Source organism: Leptonotus elevatus, chromosome 19 (assembly GCF_054856555.1).
Source record: "Leptonotus elevatus isolate MCC_2025b chromosome 19, RoL_Lele_1.0, whole genome shotgun sequence".
NCBI classification, from domain to species: Eukaryota; Metazoa; Chordata; class Actinopteri; order Syngnathiformes; family Syngnathidae; genus Leptonotus; species Leptonotus elevatus.
The window spans coordinates 11,048,042-11,075,906 of NC_141257.1; the positions used below are offsets into that span (position 1 = coordinate 11,048,042).

Sequence of the window (27,865 nt, forward strand, 5' to 3'; positions counted from 1 at the left end):
AAAATATAAATGTAAGGTGTGTTAGTACCTCCAGAAAAAAAGACAATGACGTTTCTAAATTTAATGTACTGTTCCGCCCCTTGTCTACTCTGTGTTGGTTCAACCAATGATGTGTTTGAGGTGACCTCACAAGCGTGAGACAACGTGAGTATGCCCACCAATCCCGTTAGAGGAACTTTACTTTTTATCCAATCAAATCGGCACAACTGGATTTTTACTTCCGGTCGCAGCGTCCTCTGACATTACAACGTGAGTACCTTTCGTTCATTCATTCTGTTGAGTTTTTCAACTGTTATCTGTTTTAAAGCAGTGGTTTCCAGGAAGAAAGAAAAAAACCTTAATTAAGCCTCCAAAGCTGCGAATGGCTCGCAAACATTTGATAGCGTGCATAGCGGTTGATGTAGATGAGCTAGCTTAGCTTAGCTGCCCATTCTATTGGCATGTTTAGCAAAGTGATTATTACATGTGGCAAATATGTATTAAACAGTTTTGTTTACTCTTGTTTGGCATACTTTTATCTAACCAAATTGGCACATTTATCCCGTGTTAGGCAGTACTATATCGAAGTTAAGTGTCAATTTACCATTTTATGTAATCAGTACACTACAAATAATTTACCTAATTTGTTCATCTATCTATGCCAGTGTTACGTAGAACTATTATTGATCGCCCACTAGATGTTAATCCTGAGAGATGTTAATTTTGTATGTGTCGACTCAAATATTAACTAACATGATGGCACTTGACCTTCTCTCTCCTCCTGACCTTGCAGAATGGGGAGTGTATTAGCCGCTGGCTCCCCCAACCCGCCGCCACCATCCTCCGTGGGTGTCCCTGGTCCCGGCTTGACGGTGCCACCAGGCTTTGGAATGCCCTCGGTGTCTCCAGTGTCACCCTCGACCGGGCTGACCTCAGTGCAGCCGCAGGAAGGGATGAACCCTCTGCCTAATCCGGGTACATTTGACGAGTGTCATCGCAAGTGCAAAGGTAAACAAGATGATCGTCAAATAATATACAGTGAACCCCCACTAAATCACAGTACACCCTGCCTAGAGGTCTTCCCGATGCAGATGGAAGGCGTCAGGCTCGTCGTCAATAAGGGCCTTAGTAACTACTTCCAGGTTAGTTGACTTGGTTTTTATGTTTACTATACACTGCCAGTTGGAAATGTCTTAATCAATAATTTATACGTTATGATTAAAAGGAAACCAGACTCACAGTTATTTTGTAAAAATTCAGGTGAACCACACCGTGTTGCTGAGCACTTTGGGGGATTCCAACTACAGGTTCGGTGCCACATATGTTGGACTGAAGCAGACCGGTCAAGCAGAGGTATGGCCACATTTAAATATATTTTTATTTTTATTTATTATAGCACCTTTTCAGGAGTCTCAAAAATGGCTAGTATTTTAATGTTATAGCACCACCTGTTGCTTTGGCATGGTCTTAACAGTGTACAAACACATTTTAATTTAGACCGACTTTTCAAAAACATTACTATTTTGATTTTGAGAGCCTCTTGTAAAAAAACTATACAAACCGGGAAATGGATGTACTCAGTCTTTTCCAGTCATGGTGGGTGACATGGACAGCCTTGGCAGCCTTAATGCTCAAGTCATCCACCAGATCAGCAACAGCGTACGATCCAAAATGGCCTTCCAGGTACATTTGATCATGTCATAAACGGCCTGAAAAAATAGTAAGCCGTGATTAAAGTTTCAATTATTTCGATATTTTCCAGACACAGCAACACAAGTTTGTAAACTGGCAAGGCGATGCAGAGTTCAGAGGCAACGATTTTACTGCAACGATTACTCTTGGCAACCCTGATGTCCTCATTGGCTCTGGTAGGTCACCTACCTTTCTCACTTTTATACTCCATATTCAATCATTTTAACGTATTGGCTCACCTGACAGGTATCGTCATAACGCACTACCTCCAGGCCCTCACGCCTGCGCTGGCTCTGGGAGGGGAGCTGGTGTACCATCGCAGGCCGTCAGAGGAGGGTGCTGTGATGTCATTGGTTGGCAGGTACACAGGTGAGGTAATGGTAACTGGGGCCAGGACATATGGCATTTTTAATGTATGGTGAACCAATTTTATCATAGTGGGAAAAAAAACAAATTGGGTGGCTGTATTATTTATATATATATATATATATATATATATATATATATATATATATACCCCTCCCATATGCTTTAAACAGACTTGAGCTTATCTTATAAACATCTTTGAATTAAAAAAAAAAAAGTCTATAAAAAAAATTTTTGCAGGCAATTCGTGTATAGATACTCTGTAGCCTCTGCAAAAAAAAAAAAAAGACAAAGCATGCTTCAAGTTATCAGTCCCTCCCAGTTGATGATTACTGTACAACTGACACATAAAAGAAAAATTAAAGGTTATTAAAGGTTAACCACATTATACTGTGGTACATAGACCAGGATTATAATAGTTTTGGATTTTTCCTGCTAGTCTTTTTTTTTTATTTTTTTTTTTTTATTTTTTCAGTTTTAATGAGTTTTTGGGGTGGTTGATTGTTTTCATTTTTATTTTATTTCATTTTGCTCGGTTATGGAAAAAATAATCACAATTATTTTGGCAATAATTGAAATCACGATTATTCAAACGATTATTTTTTGGGTACAAGAAAATGTTTAAACGTAAAAAATATTAAAACAAATTAAAAAAAACTGGAAACAAAATTGAAATTGTAATTGAATTTCGATTAATTGCACAGCCCTATTTTATTATTTTTATTTTCATTTTACTTTTTTAATTTTAGTATTAGTTTTTAAAATATATATGGCATATTTGTGGAATGTAACATAAATAAATAAATAAAAGTCACAAAGTATAGTATAAGGTAAATTACAATTCCTACAAAATTCAATTTTTCGTCTTTATGGCTGTAAAGTAAATAAATTTAAAATCAACCTAAAGGCTCATATAGGAAAATTCGGAATATTCTATACCACCTTTTTTTCCAGACCGATAAAGGACTAACACTCAACTCCTTAGTAGTCAGTCACCGATACCAAGAACCGATACCACCAGTATTTTTGATACATAAAATTTCCCCCGAAAAACAATGACGGATAATATAGCATTTTGCCTTAAAATTGCATGAGATTGATGGCAATTTTCTATTTTTCTAATTTCTAGTTCTCGCGACTACCAATACCTTAAAATAAGGCCTAGTATCAGCCCGATGGTATCGGTATTTGAACCCCCCCCCCCCCAAAAAAACAGTTTTCTTCAATTTGATAGTTTTAGATATTTCCTTATTTTTCATGAACTATACAGTAATAACCTTGCCACACACTCACATTAATGAACTTCTGAACTCAGGCACCAACTACATCGCTACGCTAACGCTGGGATCGGCGGGTGCTCACGCCACCTACTACCACAAAGCTAATGAGCACGTTAGTAAGCCTCCTGTTTGTTTATATTCCATTCACGCTGTTCGCTTCACGATGCGCTGACCGTCAAATATTGTGCAGTTGCAGGTCGGCGTGGAGTTTGAGGCGAGCACTCGCATGCAAGATACCAGCGTGTCGTTCGGCTACCAGCTAGATGTGCCCAAAGCTAATTTACAGTTTAAAGGTACAGTACGCTTTCTTAGCCGCGTTACGCATGTGCGTACAAACGTTAACGAAAACACCGTATGATTGCCTTCTCCCAGGTTCAGTAGACAGTAACTGGGTGGTCGGTGCAACTCTAGAAAAGAAGTTGCTGCCCCTGCCTCTCTCCTTGGTGCTCTGCTCCTTCCTCAACCATAACAAGAACAAGTTCCAGTGTGGTTTTGGTGTTACGATCGGTTAAACACAACGGCTGCACGTTAAGTGACCTCGCAGGCAACAATTTATCACTTTAACTCATTCACTGCCATTGACGGCTTTAGACGTCCAAAATTCATTTGAACTATTTCTTTTAGTTTAACATTTTTTCCACTTTTAACAAGAGTATGAAAACCTAGAATAAAGTTTTTATTGTACATTTAGAACAGTTATAAAATTTGTGATTAATCGTGAGCTAACTATTGAAGTCATGTAATTAATTACAATAAAAAAAAATATCGCCTGACGACCTAATTTATAATAATCTTTTCTTTTTTAAATAATCATTTTTTTTTTTCAAAAAAAGAAAAGATTATTAAAATTAGGGCATCAACATTTTTTTATTTGTCATTAATCGCATGACTTCAATAGTTAACTCATGATAAATCACAAATGTTATATCTGGTCTAAATGTACAATTTTTTTTCATACTCTTGTTAACAAAAGTGAGAAAAAATGTTAAACTGATAGAAAAAGTTCAAATGAATTTTTGACGTCTATAGCCGTCAATGGCAGTGATTGAGTTAATGTTGATGAACCTCATGTTTTAACAGACCATCTAGCCGTTTTCATGTTCATTGTATAAATTGACACTTTTCGGAAATAATTTATTTATCTGTGAGTTCATTGAGTTTTTTTTTTTTTTTTTTTTTACTGAAATGAATGATGATGTCGTTTTTGTTCACGACAGTTTTCTTAATCATTTGGTTTTGTTTTATGTTGTATACATGTAGAGTAGCATATGTTAACTGTATGATACCTCTTGGAACCGGTGGGGAAAAAAATACATTTTGTAAAAAAACAAAAAAAAAAAACGAAATAATAATGGCTTCTCTTGTTTGCTTTATTTAGCCATGAAAAGTGATTAGACAAAGAAAAGTAATAGTAAGAAATAGTTCACTCACCTAAAGTTAAATTACGCTGTCACCATATACATTTACTCCGCCCACTGATATCGATTGCACTGAAGAAATGATGCATTCATTTGTAGCAACAGTGAAATAGTAGCTGACTTGTTATCTTATCCATTAACGTGTTGTCAATGATGTCACAACTCATCACTGTTTACATGTGATTGAGTGACCTTTTATCTTGTCAGGATACGATTTCCTCATTGCCACTTATGGTATACCAAATAAATTGTCTTTCTCTCAAAAAGCAAAAATAGAATCTTAGGAGATGATACAAGCCAGTAAAAAAATATAATAATTTAAAATATAGCACACATTACTCAATTATGAAATGTGTATTTTTCCAACTGCATTTAAAAAAGGTTAAAATATATATTATTTTTTTATTCTGAATTTTGTGATTTTTCTCTATTATAATTTTTTCATTAATTACGCTCAAATGTATTTAATGCAGCAACACTTCAGTTTGAAATTTGTTCTAAATTCAAACATAGCAATTTTGCATATTCATCAATTGTTAATATTTGACCTCAAGTCTGAGAGGGTCTTCAGAGCAGAGTGATTGTATCAAAGCTCTTCAGTTGCGCCACATCGCAACCCTAAGTGACAACCGAGCATTCTGAGCTGGACTTTACTCTTTTGCTGCCTCCATATAAACTCAAGCATGCACGCTGCAGAAGGACTCACAAAATTGAGCATCTCTCACAACTGCAGCTCATCCACTGAGGTAAGAAACTCAAACAGGTAAAAGAAAAAAAGTTTGGGATTGTTTTGCTTTTAAAATGACTCAAAATCCATCTGCTTTCTCATCTGCAGTGTCAGTCATGAAGCTCCTTCTGGTTTTCGTTTTGGCTGTTTTCGCTGGTAAGTCGAGGTTCTACTTTGGCACAATAGATTCAGAAGGTTCAATGCAATTGTGTTGAACTTAACTCATTCACTGCCATTGACGGCTATAGATGTCAAAAATTTATTTGAACTATTTCTATTAGTTTAGCATTTTCCCCCCACTTTTGTTAACAAGAGTATGAAAACCTAGAAAAAATATATTGTACATTTAGGACAGATAAAAAATGTGTGATTAATTGTGAGTTAACTAGTGAAGTCATGCGATTAATTATGAAAAAATTTACATCCCTAATTTTTAATAATCTTTTCCCCTTTTTTTTTTAAAGGGGGGGAAGATTATTAAAAATTAGTGGCGTCAAGCGATTAAATTTAATCATAATTAATTGCATGACTTCACTAGTTAACTCATGATTAATCACACATTTTATATCTGTTCTAAATGTACAATAATAATAAAAAAAATCTAGGTTTTCATACTCTTGTTAACAAAAGTGGGAAAAAATGTCAAATTAATAGAAATAGTAAAAATTATTTTTTGACGTCTATAGCCGTCAATGGCAGTGAATGAGTTGGAAAAAAATTAATGCAACTCAACTGTATCTTTTGTGTAGTGAACTCCCAGTGATCCTAAACATAAGTGGTGGTGAAAATGGATGAAGTGAACCTTTCTGTCTCCAGGTTGCGATGCCAAAGTCACGCAGCAGAGCCTGCCCAAGCCGCAGATCGACACGGTCAAAGACGCCTTTTGGGACTATGTTGCCAAGGCAACATCGACAGCTGGAGACTCACTGGCGCTGATCAGACAGTCGGATCTTGGAAAGGAAGTCAAGTAAGAAACCCAGAAATAGTCAAGTGAACTAAACCTGAGGCCACTAGGGGGCTCCCAAGAACCGTTGATAGTCTGGAGTCGTTTTTTTGGGGTGGGGTGGATTTTTGGACTTTTGTGGAAAAAAAAACAGTAGATTTGTTTTAATTCAGTAGATGTATGCATATGTATTAGGGGTGTCCGGCGATTAAAATTTGTAATCGTAATTAATCGCATGACTTCAATAGTTAACTCGCGATTAATTGCAAATTTTACATCTGTTCTAAATGTACAATAAATATTTTTTCCCCTGAGTTTTTATATGCTTGTTAACATAAAATAGGTCATTTTTCTGCCACTAGATGGCATAATTGCATTTGTAAGACGGTGACAGCTCATTGCATTTTCTTTCCATATTAAGAGCTATCCAATCTTTAACATGAAGTAATTTGTGAAATTCTGCACACTTTTAAAATTGTAAAATACAACTCCACCCCGGTCTCCACAAATGTATGCATCATTACATTTATTACAGCTAAATTCTCCCAGTGCAGGCTTTAAGGGGTGGCCATTAAATGAGTGGCATTAAAGGAACTTTAACTCAAAATTAACACACCCATTTTGACACCTAGTATTTACATATACTGTATGTGTAGAAAGTATGTTTGATGAGGATGATGGATAGATGATGTCTGTCTCTCCACGCAGCACCCTGATTTCTGGGAGCACCGCCACCATCAACAGGTTCACAGATGTTCTCCGCAGCCACGTGACCCAGGACTTCACATCGCGCTTCTTCGAGCAGGCCGAGCAGCTGAAGATCCGCCTGGAGAAGGATCTGTCAGCCACGAGAGCCCACCTGCAGCCGTACGCCGACGAGCTGGTGACTCACGTCCAGGAGCAGGTGGAGGAGCTGAAGAAAGAGGCGTCATCTTACGCCGAGACCATGGACACGGAAGCGCTCATGGCCGTCCTGCTGAGGAAAAGCCAGGAGCTGAAGAGCCATCTGGACAGGAACGTGGACCAGCTGCATACCCAGATGATTCCTTACACTGAGGAACTTAGGCTGAAGATGGAGAATAGCCTGGATGAGTTCCAGAAGAACATGATGCCCCTGGTGCAGAGGTTTCACAGCCAGCTAACAGAGAAGACCCAGGAGATCCAAGAGAAGCTGGTTCCTTACGGGGACGAGCTGAGGGCAAAGCTCAACATCGACACCCTGAACCTGAAGGAGCAGCTGACTGCTCTATGGGAGTCCTTCACTAAGGTCACACAGTAAAAGTTCACAAGAGCTGGACTCATGAAAAGTGCAATATTCTACCTCGTTTTCATCTGGATTTAAGCCTGTTTTCTGTTCATGTTTGCCTGTTGCCCACTGCAAAAAAACAATAAAGCAATTTAAAGGTATTTTTGTTGTCCTTATTGTGCTAATGAAACTTATCAATCACTGTGATGAAATTGGTGAACCTTCAAGTTCCAAATCAACCTCCAAGTCGAGCACTTTTGGAAAGAAACTACACAGTAGTCTCATTTATTACAGACAACTTCAAGAACTTTCTGCGATAAATGAAAATCTGCTAAGTAGCAACCATACATTCATATATATATATATATATATATATATATATAATTTTCTATTTGTATTTATTTCTATCTTTTTTTTTTAATATTTCTATCTTTTTTTTATATTTCTATCTTCTTTTTAAATATATTTCTATCTTTTTTTAATCTTTATTTATTTATTTGTGTATTCATTTTTACTTTTAATTATGGATATATAAATTTGCCACTTTATAATAAATAGATGTTGGTTGGCTGTTGTTGTTTCAGGCTAACGCTAGCTGCTAAATGGCTAATGTTTAGCCAATCTGTGTGTTCACATTACTTGGTGTAAATTGTGGCCATCAGCATCTTGTGAATGAATGTGCTTATTACGTGTTGGTTTACTTAACGTTTGTTAAATAAAGCAATTGAAAGTAATCGGTGGTGTCTATCCAGTTTGTTCTAACTAACGCTAGGCTAGCTATATTAATTTAGCTAACAATCTTCATTTGACCATAGACTGTAAACCAGTCACACATTTTTATACAGTTTGTTTTTTTAAAGTGACAAATAATCCCAAACTTTGCATTTTGATTTAGCAAAAATCAGCTATATAAAATGTGATATGTTGGCTACGACTTTAAAATCTGTGATACTGTGACATCGCAAAAGTGGAACAATGTGGTGAGATTTAACGCAAAACAAAGGACATTGCTGGCAGTACAATTCTCAAAGTCAATCAGAAGAAATGTAATGATAATGAAAATAATATTACAATTAGGCTAGGAAAATAATCGTGTAAAATCTTAGAAAAGTAAGTTAGCATACTTTGCTCAGTATTGTCACAAAGCAGGCAATATCTAAAAAATTGGTCAATTATCTTTTCCCCTGTCTCAGATGTAAATATAAAACTCAAAATTGAGAGTAACATAATTATAAGTTTAAAAAAAAATCTTAGATAAACAAAGCAACAACATTGGTAACAATAGAAATGTGGTGATATAAAAATTACACATTATTATCAAATCATTAAGCCACCTAAGAATAGTTCTTAAAAAAATATTAGTAAATACAAATAAAACAATTGAAACCGTATAAAAGTGTAACCAGTGGAGAAATATTACTGGTTTCATATTAACTGGTAAAAATATACAATCACCACCTGAAGCATCAGATACAGCTCCATGAAATATCCTTTCATCAATGTAACAATATCCTTATCGTCATTTGTGGAATAGTACAATATTAGTCAAATGTTTACACATTTTACTAATAATACTTATTGTAAAGATCCTGACAACAAACAGTCAAGATCTCAGATCAAATATTCCAGGTTCCAAATTTTGACCCGTAACTCCATGTGTACTGTACGTCAGAGTGCAACGTGGCGCCAAAACAACACGCACAGCAATAAAAGTTGACAACACACTCCATGATGGGAACTTCGAACGCTCGCCCGTCACCCTTGTGACGTTTACTGCATAACATCACCGCCGGCTAATCTGTATAAATACAGAGCGACGAGCTCAGTCGGTCTAGTCGTCACCTGCAACTACTTGGTAAGCTTTTCGACTGCATCATATGACTTTTTATGTAAGAATCTGATATTTTAAGCATGTGTGTATCATTTCAGCCGCCGGTTCCGTTCACATCATGAGGGTCTTCGTGGTAATTGTCACCCTAGCGGTCATCTCAGGTGAGTTCTTTCGTCAAGTCATGTTAGTTCAATTCAACATAAGAAATTCTGGCTCAAATCCTTTGCTGTGTTTGAACCAGGCTGCCAGGGCAAGAGTTTCTTCCAAGATGACCCGATGATGACCTGGGAAGAATATTTTCAAAACTATTTCACAGCGCTCAATACGAAAGCTGACGACATAGTGAGGGATATCAAGAGCTCCCAGATCAGCAGAGAACTAGAGTGAGTTTGACTAGAAATAGTACAACGTTATGTTTATCACCTTTGTCCAAAGTACAAGACAATAAGATTGTTTTTCAAATCCTCTCCCCTCAGAACCCTGATCCAAGACAGCATGGCCGAGCTGGGCACATACAGAGCAGACCTGGAGGACAAGCTGGCCCCGTACACTCGGGAAGCCGCCGAACGTATGGGCAAAGACCTGCAGGGGATGGTCGAGAGGCTCCGCGAGCGTGGGAGCGAGGCCCGGGAGCAGATGGAGCAGTACCGCCAGGAGCTGCGGACCATGGTGGAGCAGAACTCGGATGACGTCAGACTCAGGGTTACCACCTACACCCGCAAGATGAAGAAGCGCATCAACAAGGACGTCATGGAGATCAAAAAGTTAGTGTTGACATTAATATCACATCATATTGTTCAGCCAGAGAGTTTAGGTATACACTCATGATAAACTGAAAGTACAGTGGATTTTAAAAAGTCTACACACCCCAGTTCAAATATCAGGTTTTTGTGATTTTAAAAAAAAATGAAACCAAGATAAATCTTTATTTTTATTTTTATCTGTCTAAAAGGTAAAAATAAACAATGAAGCAATTTGGTTGCAAAAGTGTACACACCCTCTTATAACTGGGATGCTGGATGTGTTCAGAATTAACCAACCACATTCAAACTCATATTAAATGCTTCTGATTAGCCCAAAATACATTTTAGCTGTTCTAATAGTCTTTTGCTAACATGTTTTTTGTTTTGGGTTTGTGCAAACGCTGACTTCTGTTTCAACTATTCATAATTCCCAACACTTTCTCTGAAGAAAAACTGTCTTAAATCATGAACATGACGCCATTATTGATCCTGTTTGAACCCTTATAGAAAGTATCATTTGGTTAAAAATGAAACAAAATATATCCTAGTCCCAATTTTTGTTATTACCACTTTCAAAACTAGTCTGGCAATATGACCAAGCGTATCATGTTTATGGTGTGAAATTGAAAGATAAGATAGTAGGAAACCATAAAAGCAATTAACCGGATAACACAGAGTACTGTGCGTTCCTGAAGCCTATCTAAAGTGGCGTTCTCCTTTCAGGCAAGTTGCCACCTATTTGGAGAAACTCCAGTCCCGCACCTCAGACAACATCGAGGACTTGAAGAGGCGTCTGGATCCTTATTTTGCTCAGGTGCGAGACAACACCCAGGCAAAGATCACCACCCTGAATGACCTGCTGAAGTCCCAGGTGGAGAGCATGAAGGACACGATTCAGACCACAGCAAAGGACATCACCAAACACTATGAAAATACCTCACAGGACCTGTATGACACCCTGAAGGAGAAGATGGAGGATCTTAGCACATGGTTTCAGCCTTTTGTCTCCATGTTCAGTGACAATTTGTAAACCACGCATCTAAATGATATGTCTGTCTACCACCCTCCAGATGTAAAATGACGATGGTGGTGTTTACTAATAAAGAAACTCACTCATACAAAATGAATTTGAAATTAATTTATTAACATGGTGGAATAAAGCTCATTAAATAACAGTAATGCCTGGGGAAAACTATTATTGAAAAGATATGATGACTCTGCTATTGAAATATTTCTAATGACGGTTACGCACTGAATGCTTTAATTTATTTCATTTCAAACACTGATAATTTATCAGTAACAAGACAAACATTGAAAAGTTGAATGTTATATAATTTAACTTTTCAAAATTATTATCCTAAATATATTCACATCTCAAATAACCGGAATTTTCATTCAGTGCAGTACACAGTTTGTGACGATACATTTCCACATATAATTCCAAACGAGTCTTTTATTTATAAACAACAGTCAAAGTTATGAAAGTCGGGTTTTCAATATCACAAATAGCACAACATTTTATTTTGAAGGAGCACCGTCCACATGTGAGCCGATGGCACCGTGTAACCGAACTACCATTTTATGTCATTTCAGTATCCAATGAGCTTTCTTTGAGTTCTTGCCCGGCCAATCAGAAATCGTTCAAACTGCTGTAGGTTGTCGCTGTTTTGTGTTGTCATTTCCAACCATGACACTCATTCCTAAAATGAAAACGTTTCTTATTTTAACATAATATTCACTTTCCGTCAGAATGAGTAGCATTTGTAGGGAGGTCATTACGCTTCAGCTGGGACATTATTCCAACTTTGTGGGCACTCATTGGTGGAATTTACAGGTGAGGAACACGGTGCCGGCTAACTTAGCTAGCTCAATGTTAGCTTTGCATGTGTTAACAAAAGGCTCCCAAAGCGTAAAGTTTGTTAAGGTAAGTGTCATGGTTTTATTTTATCAGACCAGCGAAGTTTGATCTCGAAGGAAAAGCAGGAATGTAAAGAGGGAAGTGTGTTGATTTTAAAGTTTTAAACTAGTCAATAATTGCTTGGAAGTATGAGGTTTGTTCCAAAAACATAGTGAAATCACATGTTAAGTTATTGGTGATAGTAACCTAACCCTTTAAGTAATCAATAGTCATAACTATATTTGATGTCGACTTTGTATTCTAATAATATAAGTGATGAAGCCATTTTGTTTGTAGGATGCATCACTGCCATACGACCCAGAGATGCCACCTGGAGAGATCCAGAGTGATGTCATGTTTCGTGAAGGCCAAACTCTTGGTGGTAGTATCACCTACACCCCACGCCTCATTGCCATGGACCTCAAAGGTAACACCGTAAACTTATTGTTTGTTCTGGTGTGAATGTATAAGAAGCCATATATATCACATAATATATTTTGTCATAAAGGAAGTCTGCAAACTCTACGGCAAGAGGGAAGTCTGTATGATTCTGGCAAAGAAACGTCTGCTCTTTCCTGGTAAATATAGAGTAACAGTGTGGCAGTATTCAGTAAATTTTCATGCAAAATATCCTCCACATAACAGGGATGGTAGCCTAATGATACATAAAGAAAGCCCCCCTGCAAAAAACTCCTTTCTTGAAGACCTGGACAAGTTGGATGTGAGTATTTGTAGTGAAAATAACAAGCTAATATTTAAACAATTAAACATGACAACAGTGCTTGAGGTTATAATGTCAGTCTAAACATGCAATACGCACACCGACCATGCCTTTTTGTACTCAGCGAGGGGACATACTGACTGAGGCAGATTTTTCATCCAGCTCCCAATTTCAATGCGAACGTAAGTATAATCGAATCAACGCAAACTCATTATGCACTTCTTTCCTTGAACTATTCACACGCCTCACAGGTTCTCAAAGCGTCAATACTGTCAACAGTCAGCTTGCTCGAGTCCAGAAGAATTACAGGCTGGAGGGCAGCGTCAAAGTCTGGTCTGACTTTCTACGCATCCACTTGCACCCTCGAACCATCTCAGTTATCCACCAGTACAACCATGATGGGTGAGTTAAAAATTAAGCTATTTTTCACGATTTTATTGTATATTTTTTTTTTTTTACTTTTGAGCTTTAGCTGGGCGGCAGGTTTGTCAACAGGAAAAACGTAGGCATATTATGTGCTGTCATTAGGTGGGTTTCCATCCAACTATTTTTATTCGAATTTTCAAGAATTGCGAAAAATAAACTGAATGGAAACGACAGAAATTCGAAAAAAGGCCCAAATTTCGTAAAAATAGTTTTTACGCTTGGAGTTGGTTTTTGAAGTGTATTTGATAAAAGGAAAATGCGCATTTTGGCGATGGAAACAGGTTTTGCGACTACAAGACCGTATATATGTCACACGCGCGTTTGTAGTCACAATAAATGGCGGATGATAAAATAAGATATGTTTGGGGAGACAAAGAAACACTTTTTTTAATTATAATTGATTAAAGAAAAACTAAACATTGATGCAATTTTAGATGGCTTTATTAACATCAGCTCTCAATGTAACGGAACACTTCACTTACATGCGGGAGGGAAGCCAACAAGACAAACTCCTTCCGTTCAGTCCGTCAAAAACAACATTCCCACGGTGCATATTCGCAAAAGAAGGGCGGATGTAAACGGGCATAAGTCGCATGTCCCTTTTGCGCATTTGTCGCAAAATTCGCATTAAAATGTCAAAACATTTGGATGGAAACATGACTACTCGTGTGTATATAAAATGACCCCCCCCCCTTTTTTTTTTTTAATGAGCAGAGAGGCTGACCGTCTGGAGGCTTTTGGGCAGGGGGAAGCACTGCTGCAGGGGGCAGTGCTGGATGATCTGGATGACAAACTTCATTTCTTTGTTGAGGAGTGTGACTACTTCCAGGTATGCTCTTAAAACATCATCACATTATTTTAACATTTTAACAGGTTTTTTAAAATACTCTCAAATTCCTATTCAGTTGTTACGATTTATTATTATTATTATTTCATTTATTATATTGATTTTCATTTAAAGAGTGACAAGTAGTCACTGTGCTCTTTGGTGACATGGTGTGTACCTTCTCAGAAGAAGGTAACTTTAAGACCGTCTCCATGCAGCTTGATGAACTTCCTGTGACTACATCTCCATTTTAGGGTTTCCAGGTGCTGTGTGACCTCACAGATGGCTTTGCCGGTTTTGGCTCAAAGGTCACTGAAATGCTACACGATGCTTACGGTGGTCGAGGCATCCTAACCTACGGGACGGCCCCCGTCAGTCACCCAAATTCAGTGAGTTTGACTCCGCTTTCTCACCGTAATCGTTTAGTCCAGACGTTGACAGTTTTTTTTCTTCTGTCCAAGCAGACTCCAATGAAGAACCTTTACCATCTGTTGAACTGTGCGTTAGGGATGGTCCACATGGCCAATCACAGCTCCTTCTTCTGTCCGCTGACGCTGCGAGGGGGACTGGGTTTACGACCGTCATCTCCCATAAGCTTCCCTTATCTGAACTATGACGTATGTTTTGCTTGTTTTACTACTCGTAGAAAGTTAGGGATATTCGACTTTTGGGTGAAAATTCAGAATTAAGTGAATTACAATTTCCTTTTTTCACTGCACCATAAATGTATGTTTATGTGTTGTAGCCGTCACTTTGGTACCACTCCGGCGCCGTCCTGTCGCTCGCGCTGGATGCGCTCACTGTGCCGTACAGGCTGAGGAGTAATTGCATCCCAATGTGGCAGCTGGCAGACTCGCTGTCAACGTCGGGGAGAAAGGTTTTGATTGTTATTGTTTGTACGTTTTCTCTATGTTGAGCATGATATTTAATTACAGGTGGTGGCTGCTTACGGCGCCCTCCCGTTTCCAATGACGCACGGCACCTCGCTCCCTGATGCCCTGAGCGCCTGTGACTCGTTGCCATGGAAACCACTGTCAACATGTGGCGAAGCAGTCGACGGTCGATGCTATGGCCAGTGGGTGACACTCAAAGGCTTGGAAGGCCAAAGACTCACCAGGTACATTTAGTTGCGTTTTGAAGTTTGTGGAGAAAATCTTGAAATATTAATTTTTCTTTCTGATCAGTTCTGTTGCTCCAGGGACAGAACCGCCATCTCCTCTTCACAACCTCCACAGTGGGGAAGACGTCCTTGCGTCTTATATCGCATCTTTCTATCCGACAGCTCCTCTGTGAGGCCTAAAACTTTAACTTAAAAAAAATAATTATGCAGCTCTACTCTTGGTATATATTTGGTGTTAAAATGTCATTTCCCGTTCAGGGCTCTGCAGCTGGTATCCAGTCCCAGCAAAGTGACCTCACCTTTCCCCCAGATATTCAGCCAAGCTCTCACCGATCGAGGTCTACAGAATTGCAACATGCTTCCAACCAGTTGTGAGTTTCTTAAGTCCCACGATGCTCCACTTCAAAACATATGTAGTCCTTTTCTATGCTAAATGATCTGCTCTTCATAGCTCTGGCCGCCCCGCCAGTCATCTCCTCAGTACCAGTCATCACTTCCATCCAGTCGGGGCCCGCGCTGGAACCGTGGCTGTCGGAGTTGCATCGCAGCATCAGCGCTTTCGACATTCGCCGCGTGGCCCCCAGTTTTCTTTCCCATGGTCTCGAAATGGCGGACTACAGTGAGGCACTGGAGCAGTTGCGCTTATTGGCTCGACAATACCGGGATGATAGCGGCGGAGCGGCGTGGTCGTCTTCTGAGGAGGAGGATGACTGATGTGTGTTGGACACTGGTATGGACGGATGGACTTGCTTACACTCCCCTCTGCGGTATCAAGACATGCTAAGGTGGGGATAGAAACTGCTTATGGGCAGTTAGTTGTTGGTGAACCTTTACAAGCTGAACCTTTTTGGGGCTGGGCATTAAGATGAGTTCCATGTGGAAAATCTTTTTTGCAGGCATTATGGTCTCTGCCAATATTAAGTACTGCACATAGTGGGGTTTGGATCATGTAAATTCCATCATCAACCTGCAGTTTGTTTTTCATTCATGAGATACTGTAAGAAGGAAAAAAAAAAAAAGGTTCAGTGGCCCAGTACTGTTAGACACGTGCGCAGAGTGCCATATGTAAAACATTTCAATGTAAATATTTTTGAGTGTGATTACAGATGAGCAGTAGATCTAAGTCACCCAACTTCATATTAAACATGACTAGCTATGAGATTGTATTTTAAGTAGTAGTCATTTTCAAACAAGCATGGAAACTTCTGAAACCATAAATCAAAACAGTCAAGAGGCCATCTTTTTTTTATTTGAAATAAAACATTAAAGAGCTTTCACAAAAGGTGAAACATGTATTCCAATCAAGCACAGCAGTACGTGTTTAGCATTTATCTTTGAGGACAAGGGGGAAAAAAATATACCACCAAATTATAAAACTTGAAAATCACAGACTATTTCAACAAAAAGCCTCAATTTTTCTGTCTACATTAAAAGGAGAAAAATGTTAAAGCAAATGAAATAGCAGATGTGCATATGACATCAAGAGCAAGCGTCTGGGTCGTACAACTACTTATCAAAAATGGGAAATTGGGTGGCGACAAACAGTTCAAAAAACAACTATGAGCGGGAACGAGAGCGCGACTGCGAACGGGATTTAGAGCGGGATTTGGAGCGGGATACCGAACGGGAAGCGGAGCGAGAGCGCTCTTTGACGGGGGTAGGGGAGCGGGACTTGGATTTAGACTTGGACTTTGATTTGGACCTGGCTCTGGATTTTGAGTCGGCTGGGGAGCAGGAACGAGAACCCCGCTCCCGCTCGCCTGCCTCGTCGTCGCTCTTGGGAGGGTCACGCCCTTTTGATACAGACTTCCTGGAGACGGACCGGGAGCGAGACCTGGATCGGGACCTGGACCTAGAATCGTCCTTGCTCTTCTTGGACTCTTTCTTGCTCTTCTTGCTCTTGGGGCTGCGGCTCCTGCTCTGGTCTTTGTCCTTCTGGTCTCCGTTGCTGCGCTCATCTTCCTTATTGCCTTTTCCTTTGCTCTTCTTGCTGTCGGAGTGACTGCGGGAGCGGGAAGCAGGCCTGCAGGGAAAAAGCCACATGATTAAATACTAAATTAGGAATGTACAATGTGTCTTTGTGTTGATTTCAATCCATTCCCTCTTCAATCAGTACAAAGTACAGAAAATGGAATGAAACAGTTTAGCAACAGTGCTGTCCTGGTGGACGTCTCACCTGGAGCGGGAGCGGCTTCGGCTGCTGCTTTCACTGCGGCTGCGGCTCTTGCGGGACCTGCGGCTCCTGGAGCGGGACCTGGATTAGCAACAGGTGTTAGTACAGTACACTAGGGTGGAACCATTTTGAAAAATCATGTAATTGCATTTTTTTCCCATTTCGCACCTGGAACGGCTTCTGCTGCGGGAATAGGAGCGGCGGCGTTTGGCTCCGGGGCGGTCTTCGATGAGACGGATCTTTCTGCCGTTGACCTCTGTGCCATCCAGCTTTTCCAGAGCCCGCTTCATGTCAGCGTAGAGCCTGAACTCAATCACGCCTTCATTCTTTCGGCCCTTGTGCGTGTCGGCGTAAGTCACCTCCCCCGCTTGCCTCATGTAATCCTTAAGAACGAGAAAGTACATTTTAGATGGCGGTGACAATAACACGTGTATTATATTCAAATGATGAAACGTACCTTTAAGTCCTGCCAGCTACAGCGGCTGGACAGATTTTCAACAATAAGCCGATAGTCCGTCCTAATAGGTGGACCATAGCGGTCTCTGCCCCAACGTCCTCCATAACCACCTTTCAAGGTAACAAGGATAGAGCAACAAAATGAGGACCGTGCAGCAACGGAAATGTACGTATTATTCTGAACTCCAAACTACTCTACAAATAACTTAAAGCCACTCTGAAAATAATAATTAAGAAAAAAAATTACTGGGAAATGTTAAGCTCATAAATCACTTTAAAAAAAATAAAGAAAAATCTATGTATATATATCAACATCGTCAAATTAAGCTACAGTTAAAAAAAAAAACAATACAAATAAAACTTCAAATAATATGCTGTATTGTAAAATATTTAAAATTACATACAACTGAAGAAGTTCCGATGAACAAAAGGTTCTAAGCTAGCCTAAAAAACAACAACTGACTGTTAAGAGTAAATGTTCTTTTTTTAGGCTGAACCCACATCTGTTCCTAACCCCCATGGCATCCTCACCACCCGGCCTGGGCTGGGCCTAATGGCAATAGCGGTCTTCATTCACAATGGCTCCCTTTTTTGGTCTGCCCAGGGGCCCAGAATGGTCAAACCACACTCTTGGAAAGGGGGGACACCATGGCCAGCAATAGGGCGGGCAGTCAGCAAAGGACTCTTTCAATTGAAACATCGAGGTTCTTTGTTAAAGCTTTACCTTTAAAATTGACAATCAACTTTAATAGAATGTAAATAAAGTAGAATAAAAACATCATTCACAACATACTGAACAATATTAAATTCAGAATTATCAAATTAAAATAGTTTTCCTTTTGTAGCTACTTTTTGTAAATTGCTACATGGTTTCATTTCACTACTGATTGGTGGCTCGGATACACTGTGCTCAATTTTCATTAATTTGATCAATTTGCAAACCCATCGACCGCTTAGAAATTTCCAATAGCAAAAATTAGGACACATCTTTCTAAAGGGGCCATCAAAAACCAATCATGAATACAATGAGGCGGGTGTGCGCTTTTTGTAAGTATCTGCTGAACACGAGAAAATTGGTTCATACATGCTCACGTACGTTATTTAACCCATTTTCATACTGCACTCAATCAAAAGAGTTACGCAGCAATGCACAATGATCGGTTGCTACAGTGTCTATATTTGGAAGTGCTTATGTAGAAGCGTAAAAGGAAGTAACAACGGAAATGTGGCCGCCGGTTAGACATGTCGACCGTATTTGGGGAGAAGGGAATTGTTCATCATAATGAAAAAAAAAAGAAGCTTAAAAATATTCCAGGTTACCACATTAGTAACAGGACTGAACCAAAGTAAATTTAGTGGGGGTGGTCAATCGTTCAAAATGCTCACACAACCAATATAAAGTGAATACAGTACACACAAGCCACCAAGGACAACATTTTAGCACCAAAGTCAATCAAGAGTGAATTATAATGATATTTATATTGTGAAAATGCAACATTTTGTAGGTGAACTTACTCCTTCCTCCCCCTCCTCCTCCCCCACCACCGCCGCCGCCACCACCACCACCACCACCACTGTAGCCTCCATCACGACGGGGGCCTTTGGTGTGCTCCACAATCACACGCTCCCCGCACAGCTCCTTCCCGTTTAGGTCGTACACTGCATCGTCTGCGTCGCGCGGGTCATCAAATTCAACGAACCCATACCTGGAAAGTACGATTGTTTCGTTACAATGATAAAACAGATTATAATTTCTCAAATTAATTACTAATCATGGAAGACTACGAGACTGCGAATAATGGTCTGGAAATGTATCAATTCGAATTACACTAAATGCACATTCGCACACGCTCACATCGTGACATTGCCACGTCTAGCGTTAGCTAGCGCACGTAGCAAACTAGTCAACATTACATTAGAAAAAGAAAGTGTGTGTAACAATGCATATTAAAGCGCAATCAACACTGAAGCGATTGCTGCTTTAATATCAACAAATACATTTCGATCGGTAGGGCCTGCATCGACGAACAGGCCCATACCATCAGCAATGCTAGCTTATGCTAGTCGACATTAGCATTCTAGCAGTATCATCGAGAAGAGGGCCGAAACGTTACCCGTTTTTTAGATCGACTTCCAGTATCTTCCCGTAGCTCTTGAAAAACCTCTCGACGTCCTTTTCCCTGGCCCGATAGCTCAGTCTTCCGATATACACCCTGGACATTTTGTCGAATTATGAAGCTCTAAATTCGACAAAAAAAGACCCAGACGGGTCAACAGGAATGCGGGAAGAGAAACGACGCAGCTTTATCTGCACAATGGGTCGACGACGGGGCGTGGTTTATTTTCTTCTTCGGGGCTTTACAGCGGTTATGGAAAAGACTATCGGTTTTACCATCGCCACCCTTTGAAAAGGAACGGAACTGTTTTATCTGGTACATTCACAGTACTGTATGTACAGCAACAACAACAAAACTTTTACATGTATATGTACACGAGTCCTACTTTTGCTACTCTTTTTGTACTTAAATATCTGTGTGGTTCTCCACTTCTGACAGAAAGTCAAGAAGCTACCAGTCACTGTCAAAGCACCCAACAACATAATGTGAGGTGAGTTTGTGAGTTTTATGACCCTAACCTAACCTGTCCAACAGTTAAAATTCCACCGTTGTTGGGAATCTCTCTCTCTCTCTCTCTCTCTCTCTCTCTCTATATATATATATATATATATATATATATATATATATATATACATATATATATATATATATACATATATATATATACATATATATATATATATATATACATATATATATATATATATATACATATATATATATATATATATATATATATACATATATATATATATATACATATATATATATACATATATATATATATATATATATATATATACATATATATATATATATATACATATATATATATATATATATATATATACATATATATATATATACATATATATACATATATATATATATATATATATATACATATATACATATATACATATATACATATATACATATATACATATATATATATATACATATATACATATACATATATACATATATACATATATACATATATACATATATACATATATATATATATACATATATATATATATATATATATATATATATATATATATATATATATATATATATATATATATATATATATATATATATATATTTGCGATATTACAGCGCGCAATTCTCAAATCGATTCGATATGTGGCCGGATCGATTTTTAAACATACATTTTTTATGGGAATATTCAACAAAACGTCTTACTTAGGGTTAGGATTCACACATTAAGCATGGAAGAATGTTATATTAATGGAACACTAAGCCTTAATATTTTTATTTCAGTGCTGTTCAGACATGAAACAGACTGCAACCTGTTTGTTAAATGCAGTTATAAGCCTAAATTTTCAGATAAATAAATACATGTTCATACAAATCTTACAGTGTACATGTACAAGTTTACTGATTAAAAAAATCGCAATAATAAATTTATAGATTCGTATCGTGACCTATGAATCGTGATACGAATCAAACCGCCAGGTACTAGGCAATTCACACCCCTAATATATATATAAATATATATATATTAAAATCATAATTAATCGCATGATTTAATTATTAACTCACAATTAATCCCCAATTTTATATCTGTTCCAAATGTACAATTAAAAAAAAAAAACCTAAGTTTTCATACTCGTAATGTAAAATTGAAAAAAAAAGTTAAACTAATGGAAATATGGCCGCATCTTTTAGTCATTGATACAATAATTTCATAATAATCAAATTGAGTTAAAATTAAAAAGATATCCTGTACTGTAAAAAACGAGTGTTTAGGTCATTTTTCTTCCACTAGATGGCGTAATTGCATTTGTAAGACGAAAATAGTGGCGTTACAGGAACTTTAAATCAACTCAAAATTAACGCACTCATTTTGACACCCCTAATATATATAGGGGAAAAAAATGACATTGATGTAAGGTTAGATGCAAAAAAAAATGTAAATAGCTAAAATTTACTGATTCGCAGAGCAAGGGCTAATTTGAATTTAAAAAATCATATTTTAATTATTAATATGAATAACTAATTTAATATTATATTCATATTTTTTAAGGTGCTACCAACAATCGCAGCTGTAACAAAATGCTTATAGAACACATAATATAAATAAAATATGTGAGTCTGACTTCGGGTGCCGACTTGCGAGTTTGTCTATTGTAATACATACATACATACATTGCATTTAATCCTTTAGAACTGTCTGTTAAAAACATCTAATTAGTTTTTACTATTATTAATTTTCCTATGTGTAAACACTGTGTAGTGTTCAGTGAATATTGTTATAATGGCTTTACTGGCTTAGTTTCAATAATAATAAAATACTTGTAATAAGTATTATATTAATAAACCTGGGATAGCATTTTTTTTTTGTACTTTGTGTATTAATTTGAAAACAACAAAACAAAATATTTCCCCCCAAAAGTTATCACACCAAAAGTTAAACGAACACCCTTTCGTTGCCGGATGTTGCGACCTATCGCGTGAGGTAATGCCCGTTGTGGGCGGGGCTTACATTAAAGCCGAGAGGATTGTTTTTGCCAACAATCTGTCTGTTGGGTAGTTGTTTAGAACTTTAGCGTGATATACTTTTAAATAAAAATGTTGCGTTTGTCGGGGTGGCGAAATGATCCAATTCCAGTGTCCACTTGTGAGATTTAATGAAATGTACTCCATGGGTTGAAATTAAAGTGAGGTCTCATTTGGAGACAAATAACGGTACGCGTCGGCAGCCGAATGTTAGCTAACAGCGCAGCTAGCCGGCTAACTCGGGCTAAGTTGTTATGGAGCGCGGGACTTTTTCAAAATACTCCTGGATTGATTTCGTCTTCTCTGTCATCGGCGTGTGTACCTTCTTGGTCGACTGGGGCTCCGACTTGTGGGTCGCCGTCGAGTTTTACTGCCATGGTGACTTTTTGTGGTTCGGGGCACTGGTCGCCCTCATGATCCTTTCGTCCTCCGTAGTCCAAATGTTCAGCTGGTTCTGGTTGAAATATGACCGCCAGCTGCCCGGCTTCCGAAGTGAGATCGGAGCCGAAGCGGTGCTCTTTGTGGACAGAGTCAAGCTCACCTGCCTGTTGCATGTGCTGCAGCTGGGTTTCCTATGCAGGTAAACACGTGTGCGTAAATATTGTTAAGACAAAATGCTTCCTTCATGTGGAAAATAAAACTAGATAAACTATATATATTTAATATAAATATTTTACAAATCCGCGAATCTGCTTTGCCCCTGTACTGTACTTTAATATTCAATATTTAGATACAAAAAATAATTTATTTAATATATTTAAAATAAAGTACCAATGTGCTTATTAAAAATTGCGGGAATTATGATCATTTGCAAATTGAGGCAATTGCATAGTGAAGGGAAAATTAAACAATGCCATTTATCTTTCAACTAAGAGCACCATCTAGAGGAGTAAAAAAAAAAAGACTTTATTTTCCCATCTCTAAGTTGTGATTTTTCTCGTTTGGCCATTATGTTATTTGGTTCATCTTAATTTCAATAAAACACAATGCTTTGTACTGAGAAGAAGAAGAAAATAGTCACTATAAATGTTGCATGCTTTTATTCAAGTTAGCTAATGTTGCCTCATCTTTTTTACTACCTGTGCTAATGCTTAACTGGGTGACAAAAAATGCTATATGAGCCATTGTTAACAAAAAAAAACCCCCAACCTTTTATGTTTATTTTATTGTTTTTAACAATTTTGAACACCTGAAGCATTCTAGGCTGGCACAACGCAGGTAAAAACATTTATTTGTGTGTTAATATTGCTATAACAAAAATCTTATCACTTGGTTAAAAAATGTCTATTGTTGTGATACCAATTATTGTATTAGACACTCGAGGACATTTTTTGGGTGCTTTCATACATGTACTGTACGCAAAAACTGTCTAGCCCATCAGTCGCCACGGCTCCATCGCGCACACGTATAATTACATTTGACAAGTGCCATGACCATAAACGTCAAGTTCAGGTGTGGCGGCGACAAATAATACGTCGGTACAGCACACTGTCACATTCCATACCTGTTCTCCTTCGTTGAGGTGTTTACATGCACAGCGCAATTCTCTGCACGTCACTCAACAACTCTTCTGTCATGCATTCCCCTCACGCAGGCATATCTCAGCCATCAGACAAGGCTTCCGTGTGTGGTGGCGGAAAGAGGAAGGCTCCGAATACGCCGTCTACCTGACCCACGACCTCAGCATGCTGCGGCTCATCGAAACGTTCTGCGAGAGCGCTCCGCAGCTCACGCTCATGATCTATGTGGTGCTGCGCACCAACAAAGCCAGGACCGTCCAGTGTGAGTTCTCTGATATATAAGGGCTAATGTACACAAAACAAGCACATGTATTGGTACAACTGGTTCCACTAATAGGAGAATTGCTTCTTGAGAGGACTTGTGTGTTGTCATGTTAGTTTGAACAATAGTGTTCTATAGACTATTATGCTATAGCTCAGGAGTTTGCAACATATGGCTCTGGAGCCACATGTGGCTCTTTCGTCCCTCTCCTGTGGCTCCCTATGTAGCTTAAAAAAACAAAAAACATTAGAAATTAAAATTTTCTTACATATTTATTAAAACATTTTTTTAGATGAAATAGTCTTTAAATGAATTCATGAGTTAGATAAAAAAAAAGAAAGAAGAATCAAATATTCAAAAAAATTCAGAGAGGCTCCCTATGCATCTTAAAAAAAACAGCAAAAATCATTAGACATTAATATTTTTTCTTACATATTTATTTTTTAGATAAAATAGTCTTTAAATGAATTAATGAGTTAGATAAAAAAAAAATATATATATATTGAAAAAATAAATTCAGTCTAAAATTTTAAGTTGTCAGAAAAAGAGACAAAAGATAGATGTAAAAAAAATTTTTTTTTAATTACCTAAAAATCTCCTAAAAGGAAGTGTAAATGCAGAAAATTGCCATAAAATGTCCATGAAATTGCCAAAAATGTCAGAGAATTTAAAAATAATAAGAATGAAGGCAGAAAAGAAGTAACCATAAAATGTCTAAAACCAACAGAAGGCAGAAAATTACCCAATTTGTTTTTAAAATTGGCAAATAAAAGTCAGAAAATTAATTTTCAAAAAGGCAAAAAAGACAACGTTCAAAAAGTAACTATAAAATAAATCCCGAAAATTAGTATAAAATGTCCACAAAATTGCCCAAAATATCAGAAAATTGATAGCAAAAAAGGCAGAAAAAGCCATAAATTGTCACAAAAAAGTCAGATAAAAATGTTCATCTTGTAATTCTTAAAGTCACAGTTTTTCTTTTTAAAGACTAAAAAGGTTTTTGTTTACCTTTACTTGAGTTACGGCATCCACTACCGCCTTCCTCAAAAGCTGTCAAACCTTGTTTGAATTTCTTGTTTAGAGGCTCCGTGGTGTTATTCCCTCATCTTTGAGATTGAACGGAGGCAGAAAATTACTACATCGGTCCAAAAATGTCCGAAATTTGACAAAAAGTCAGAAAAGTCTAAAAATGTATGAAAAACGAAGAAAGGCATAAGAAAGTGAATCTCTATGTATTGGTTGCTGCATAATTTTTGTGTTGTGGTGCAGGTCTAATTGGGCCCTCACAACATTAGACTAACGCTAATGTGCTTATTTATTGGGCCTAAAATGGCTGTTTTGACAGTAAACTCTGCTGACCCCTGTGCTAGCTGATACTCGTCTCATGTGAAGGTGGTTTGCCACACTGATGGTGGAACATCTGTTTGCAGTCGTCAGCATTGTGGCATCAACCACGTCCATAGCCTGGATGGTGGTGGACTACCACCGCTGCCTGCGCTCCTTCCTGCCAGACAAAGCCAAGCAGGGCTGGGGCTCGTCGTTGGTCTACTTCCTGTGGAACCTGCTGCTCATCTCCCCTCGCGTCGCCGCCCTCGCCCTCTTCGCTTCTGTCCTGCCCGCCTACATTGCCGCCCATTTCCTGATCGTTTGGTCCAGCTTGATCGTATGGGCTTGGCGACAGAGGACCGACTTTATGGACAGCGTCGGTGGCGAGTGGCTCTACCGGGCCACCGTGGGGCTCATTTGGTACTTCAGCTGGTTTAACGTCGCCGAGGGTCGGACTCGAAGCAGAAGTATCATCTACCATACCTTCATCACCGCCGACGGAGGAATCCTCCTGGCCACTTGGTGGTGCTACCGAGACCCCGTGACCTCCCAACCATACGCAATGGCGCTGCTCATCACTCTACCTCTTACCTACCTGCTGGGACTGCTCTTCAAATGCATCTACTATTGTTGTTTTCACCCCAAACTATGGAGGCCCCCGCTTAGAGAACCAGGACTGCCCGACGACTTGCCTGACGCGGAAGTGTCCTTCCGAGAATTTCCCACCCAGGACGGGGCGCTCCCCTCCCAGCTGCTCAACAAAAGGATGGCACACAATGCGTCACTCTTTTACTCAAGCCAGTAGAAACGTTGGAGAGAGAGGGAAAAAAAAAAAACGAGAGCTGACTCATCTCCCGATGATGCTTGTTATTTTTTTAGCCTGTTTTTGCGCCTGTTCTTGAGACGGACCAACATTAGGCTGTGCGATCAAATGAAACATTATGTTCATGAATACCTCTCATACAGTGTCAATCAAAAGTGAGCACTGTTGTTGTGCAGGTGTACTTAAAGGAATGTCCAATCAGTCACTTTGTGATTATAGCCATATGAAGTTAGAAATATGGCACATAAAAAAAAATAATGATGCCCTTTCGCAAGTCACGTCACCTCATGTGTCAAATGTACTGGAGTAAATTACACGAGGGACATTTTGCAAGCTAATTTTTCAAACTGACTTTTTCAACATGTTTACAATTGATGAAAATTGCTGCTAATTGTCCTACATGGCAACATGGATTATAATGAAGTGTCAATGAATTTTACTTTTAAAAAAAAGTATATTTTGTATTCAACATGTAAGCTGTTTTTTTTATTATTTAATTGGGTGAATTTATATCATAAATGTTTTCCGGCCACAAGCGTCAATTGTTTTTTTTATCACCTGCGATCGAATCTAGCAATGTCTTAATAGCATGGAAGGAAGTGATGGGTAGGGCAGCTTCCTTCTCAGCAACGTTGACTGGAAATGCCATTGTTGAATGTTTACCTTATTTCAAAGTGAAACAAAAATCACAATAAACCATCACTGGTTCATTAGATTCCAAATTTTAGTGGTTCCCAACACTTATTGAGCCACAGCCAGCAACCGTTTACCTCACGGAAAGGCCACCTGACAAAAATGTCATAGCTATTTATTTGTTAAGTAATGATGGTCTTTTCTCGGTTTACTTACAAATCGACTCAGTGTGAAATTCTTGGTGTGTTTAAAGCTGATTACTTACAGGAAGCCATGATTCATTCTGTTGTGATGTATGAATGGCGACAGGTGGATACACTGGTTTATTGCATTTACATCAGTGACACAGATAGACTTAAGCAACAAACTCCACCCCTTTCTCTTTATTTCAAATACAAACAAAAATACTTAAGGTACAATCTCGAGTACAATCAAACATGAAAAAAAAAATTAATTAGTAAATCATTTGGATTTATTTTTATTTTTAGCTATGCTAGTGTGCCACAGCACCCTGTTGGGACTCACTGCCATAACTTTTATGAATTCTCAAAATAAAAACTCTAGAATTGTGACATTAAAGTTGTAAAAATCAGCAGTGTGTAAGGTATTTCACAAGTAACATTTGCTCTGAACATTTTTTAAATACGTGTTGCAAGATTTCAACAGGCCATTGAGTCCTTATTTGATTTATACTCAAACGTTGCCAGATTAGTTTAATGGACGATATGCCACGGAGGAGGCGGGACTTTGTTTCCGTTTCCGGTTTGCGCCGCGTGGGCCGCGTCCCAGTACTTGCGCTTCCGCCTTAGTG

General features: G+C 38.4%; 6 protein-coding genes across 7 annotated transcripts; 5 read left to right on the forward strand and 1 right to left on the reverse strand.

The window, feature by feature from the left end:
• The first annotated feature begins 181 nt into the window (after positions 1-181).
• tomm40l (translocase of outer mitochondrial membrane 40 homolog, like) lies at positions 182-4,669 on the forward strand. The gene is made up of 10 exons (XM_086063052.1): positions 182-249; positions 773-987; positions 1,054-1,121; positions 1,240-1,332; positions 1,561-1,662; positions 1,742-1,847; positions 1,918-2,040; positions 3,353-3,429; positions 3,508-3,610; positions 3,690-4,669. The coding sequence occupies exons 2-10, from the start codon at positions 774-776 to the stop codon at positions 3,827-3,829; spliced, it is 1,026 nt and encodes a 341-aa protein (XP_085919178.1). The 5' UTR covers positions 182-249; position 773; the 3' UTR covers positions 3,830-4,669.
• Positions 4,670-4,823: 154 nt separating this feature from the next.
• On the forward strand, positions 4,824-7,896 carry apoa4a (apolipoprotein A-IV a). 2 transcript variants are annotated; one of them, XM_086063049.1, is made up of 4 exons: positions 4,824-5,481; positions 5,571-5,618; positions 6,279-6,429; positions 7,114-7,896. In XM_086063049.1, the coding sequence occupies exons 2-4, from the start codon at positions 5,579-5,581 to the stop codon at positions 7,682-7,684; spliced, it is 762 nt and encodes a 253-aa protein (XP_085919175.1). In that variant the 5' UTR covers positions 4,824-5,481; positions 5,571-5,578; the 3' UTR covers positions 7,685-7,896. The 2 variants fall into 2 exon arrangements, with proteins under 2 accessions (XP_085919175.1, XP_085919174.1); XM_086063048.1 differs by having other exon boundaries at positions 4,824-5,618.
• Positions 7,897-9,585: 1,689 nt separating this feature from the next.
• On the forward strand, positions 9,586-11,255 carry apoea (apolipoprotein Ea). The gene is made up of 4 exons (XM_086063050.1): positions 9,586-9,643; positions 9,724-9,865; positions 9,959-10,246; positions 10,949-11,255. Exons 1-4 carry the CDS (start codon positions 9,601-9,603, stop codon positions 11,253-11,255), a joined length of 780 nt encoding a protein of 259 aa, XP_085919176.1. The 5' UTR covers positions 9,586-9,600.
• Positions 11,256-11,885: 630 nt separating this feature from the next.
• msto1 (misato mitochondrial distribution and morphology regulator 1) lies at positions 11,886-16,374 on the forward strand. Its single transcript, XM_086062560.1, has 14 exons — positions 11,886-12,059; positions 12,420-12,549; positions 12,631-12,700; positions 12,768-12,843; positions 12,968-13,025; positions 13,095-13,245; positions 13,984-14,098; positions 14,350-14,484; positions 14,560-14,712; positions 14,841-14,972; positions 15,031-15,212; positions 15,280-15,384; positions 15,474-15,586; positions 15,667-16,374. Exons 1-14 carry the CDS (start codon positions 11,976-11,978, stop codon positions 15,927-15,929), a joined length of 1,767 nt encoding a protein of 588 aa, XP_085918686.1. The 5' UTR covers positions 11,886-11,975; the 3' UTR covers positions 15,930-16,374.
• A 68-nt stretch (positions 16,375-16,442) lies between these two features.
• On the reverse strand, positions 16,443-20,184 carry srsf4 (serine and arginine rich splicing factor 4). Its single transcript, XM_086062561.1, has 6 exons — positions 19,959-20,184; positions 19,360-19,550; positions 17,846-17,955; positions 17,557-17,771; positions 17,392-17,469; positions 16,443-17,238 (listed from the first exon to the last, which is right to left on the reverse strand). The coding sequence occupies exons 1-6, from the start codon at positions 20,063-20,065 to the stop codon at positions 16,773-16,775; spliced, it is 1,167 nt and encodes a 388-aa protein (XP_085918687.1). The 5' UTR covers positions 20,066-20,184; the 3' UTR covers positions 16,443-16,772.
• Positions 20,185-22,500: 2,316 nt separating this feature from the next.
• Positions 22,501-27,031, forward strand: xkr8.3 (XK related 8, tandem duplicate 3). Its single transcript, XM_086062952.1, has 3 exons — positions 22,501-23,070; positions 24,085-24,272; positions 25,703-27,031. The coding sequence occupies exons 1-3, from the start codon at positions 22,745-22,747 to the stop codon at positions 26,401-26,403; spliced, it is 1,215 nt and encodes a 404-aa protein (XP_085919078.1). The 5' UTR covers positions 22,501-22,744; the 3' UTR covers positions 26,404-27,031.
• The last annotated feature ends 834 nt before the right edge of the window (positions 27,032-27,865 follow it).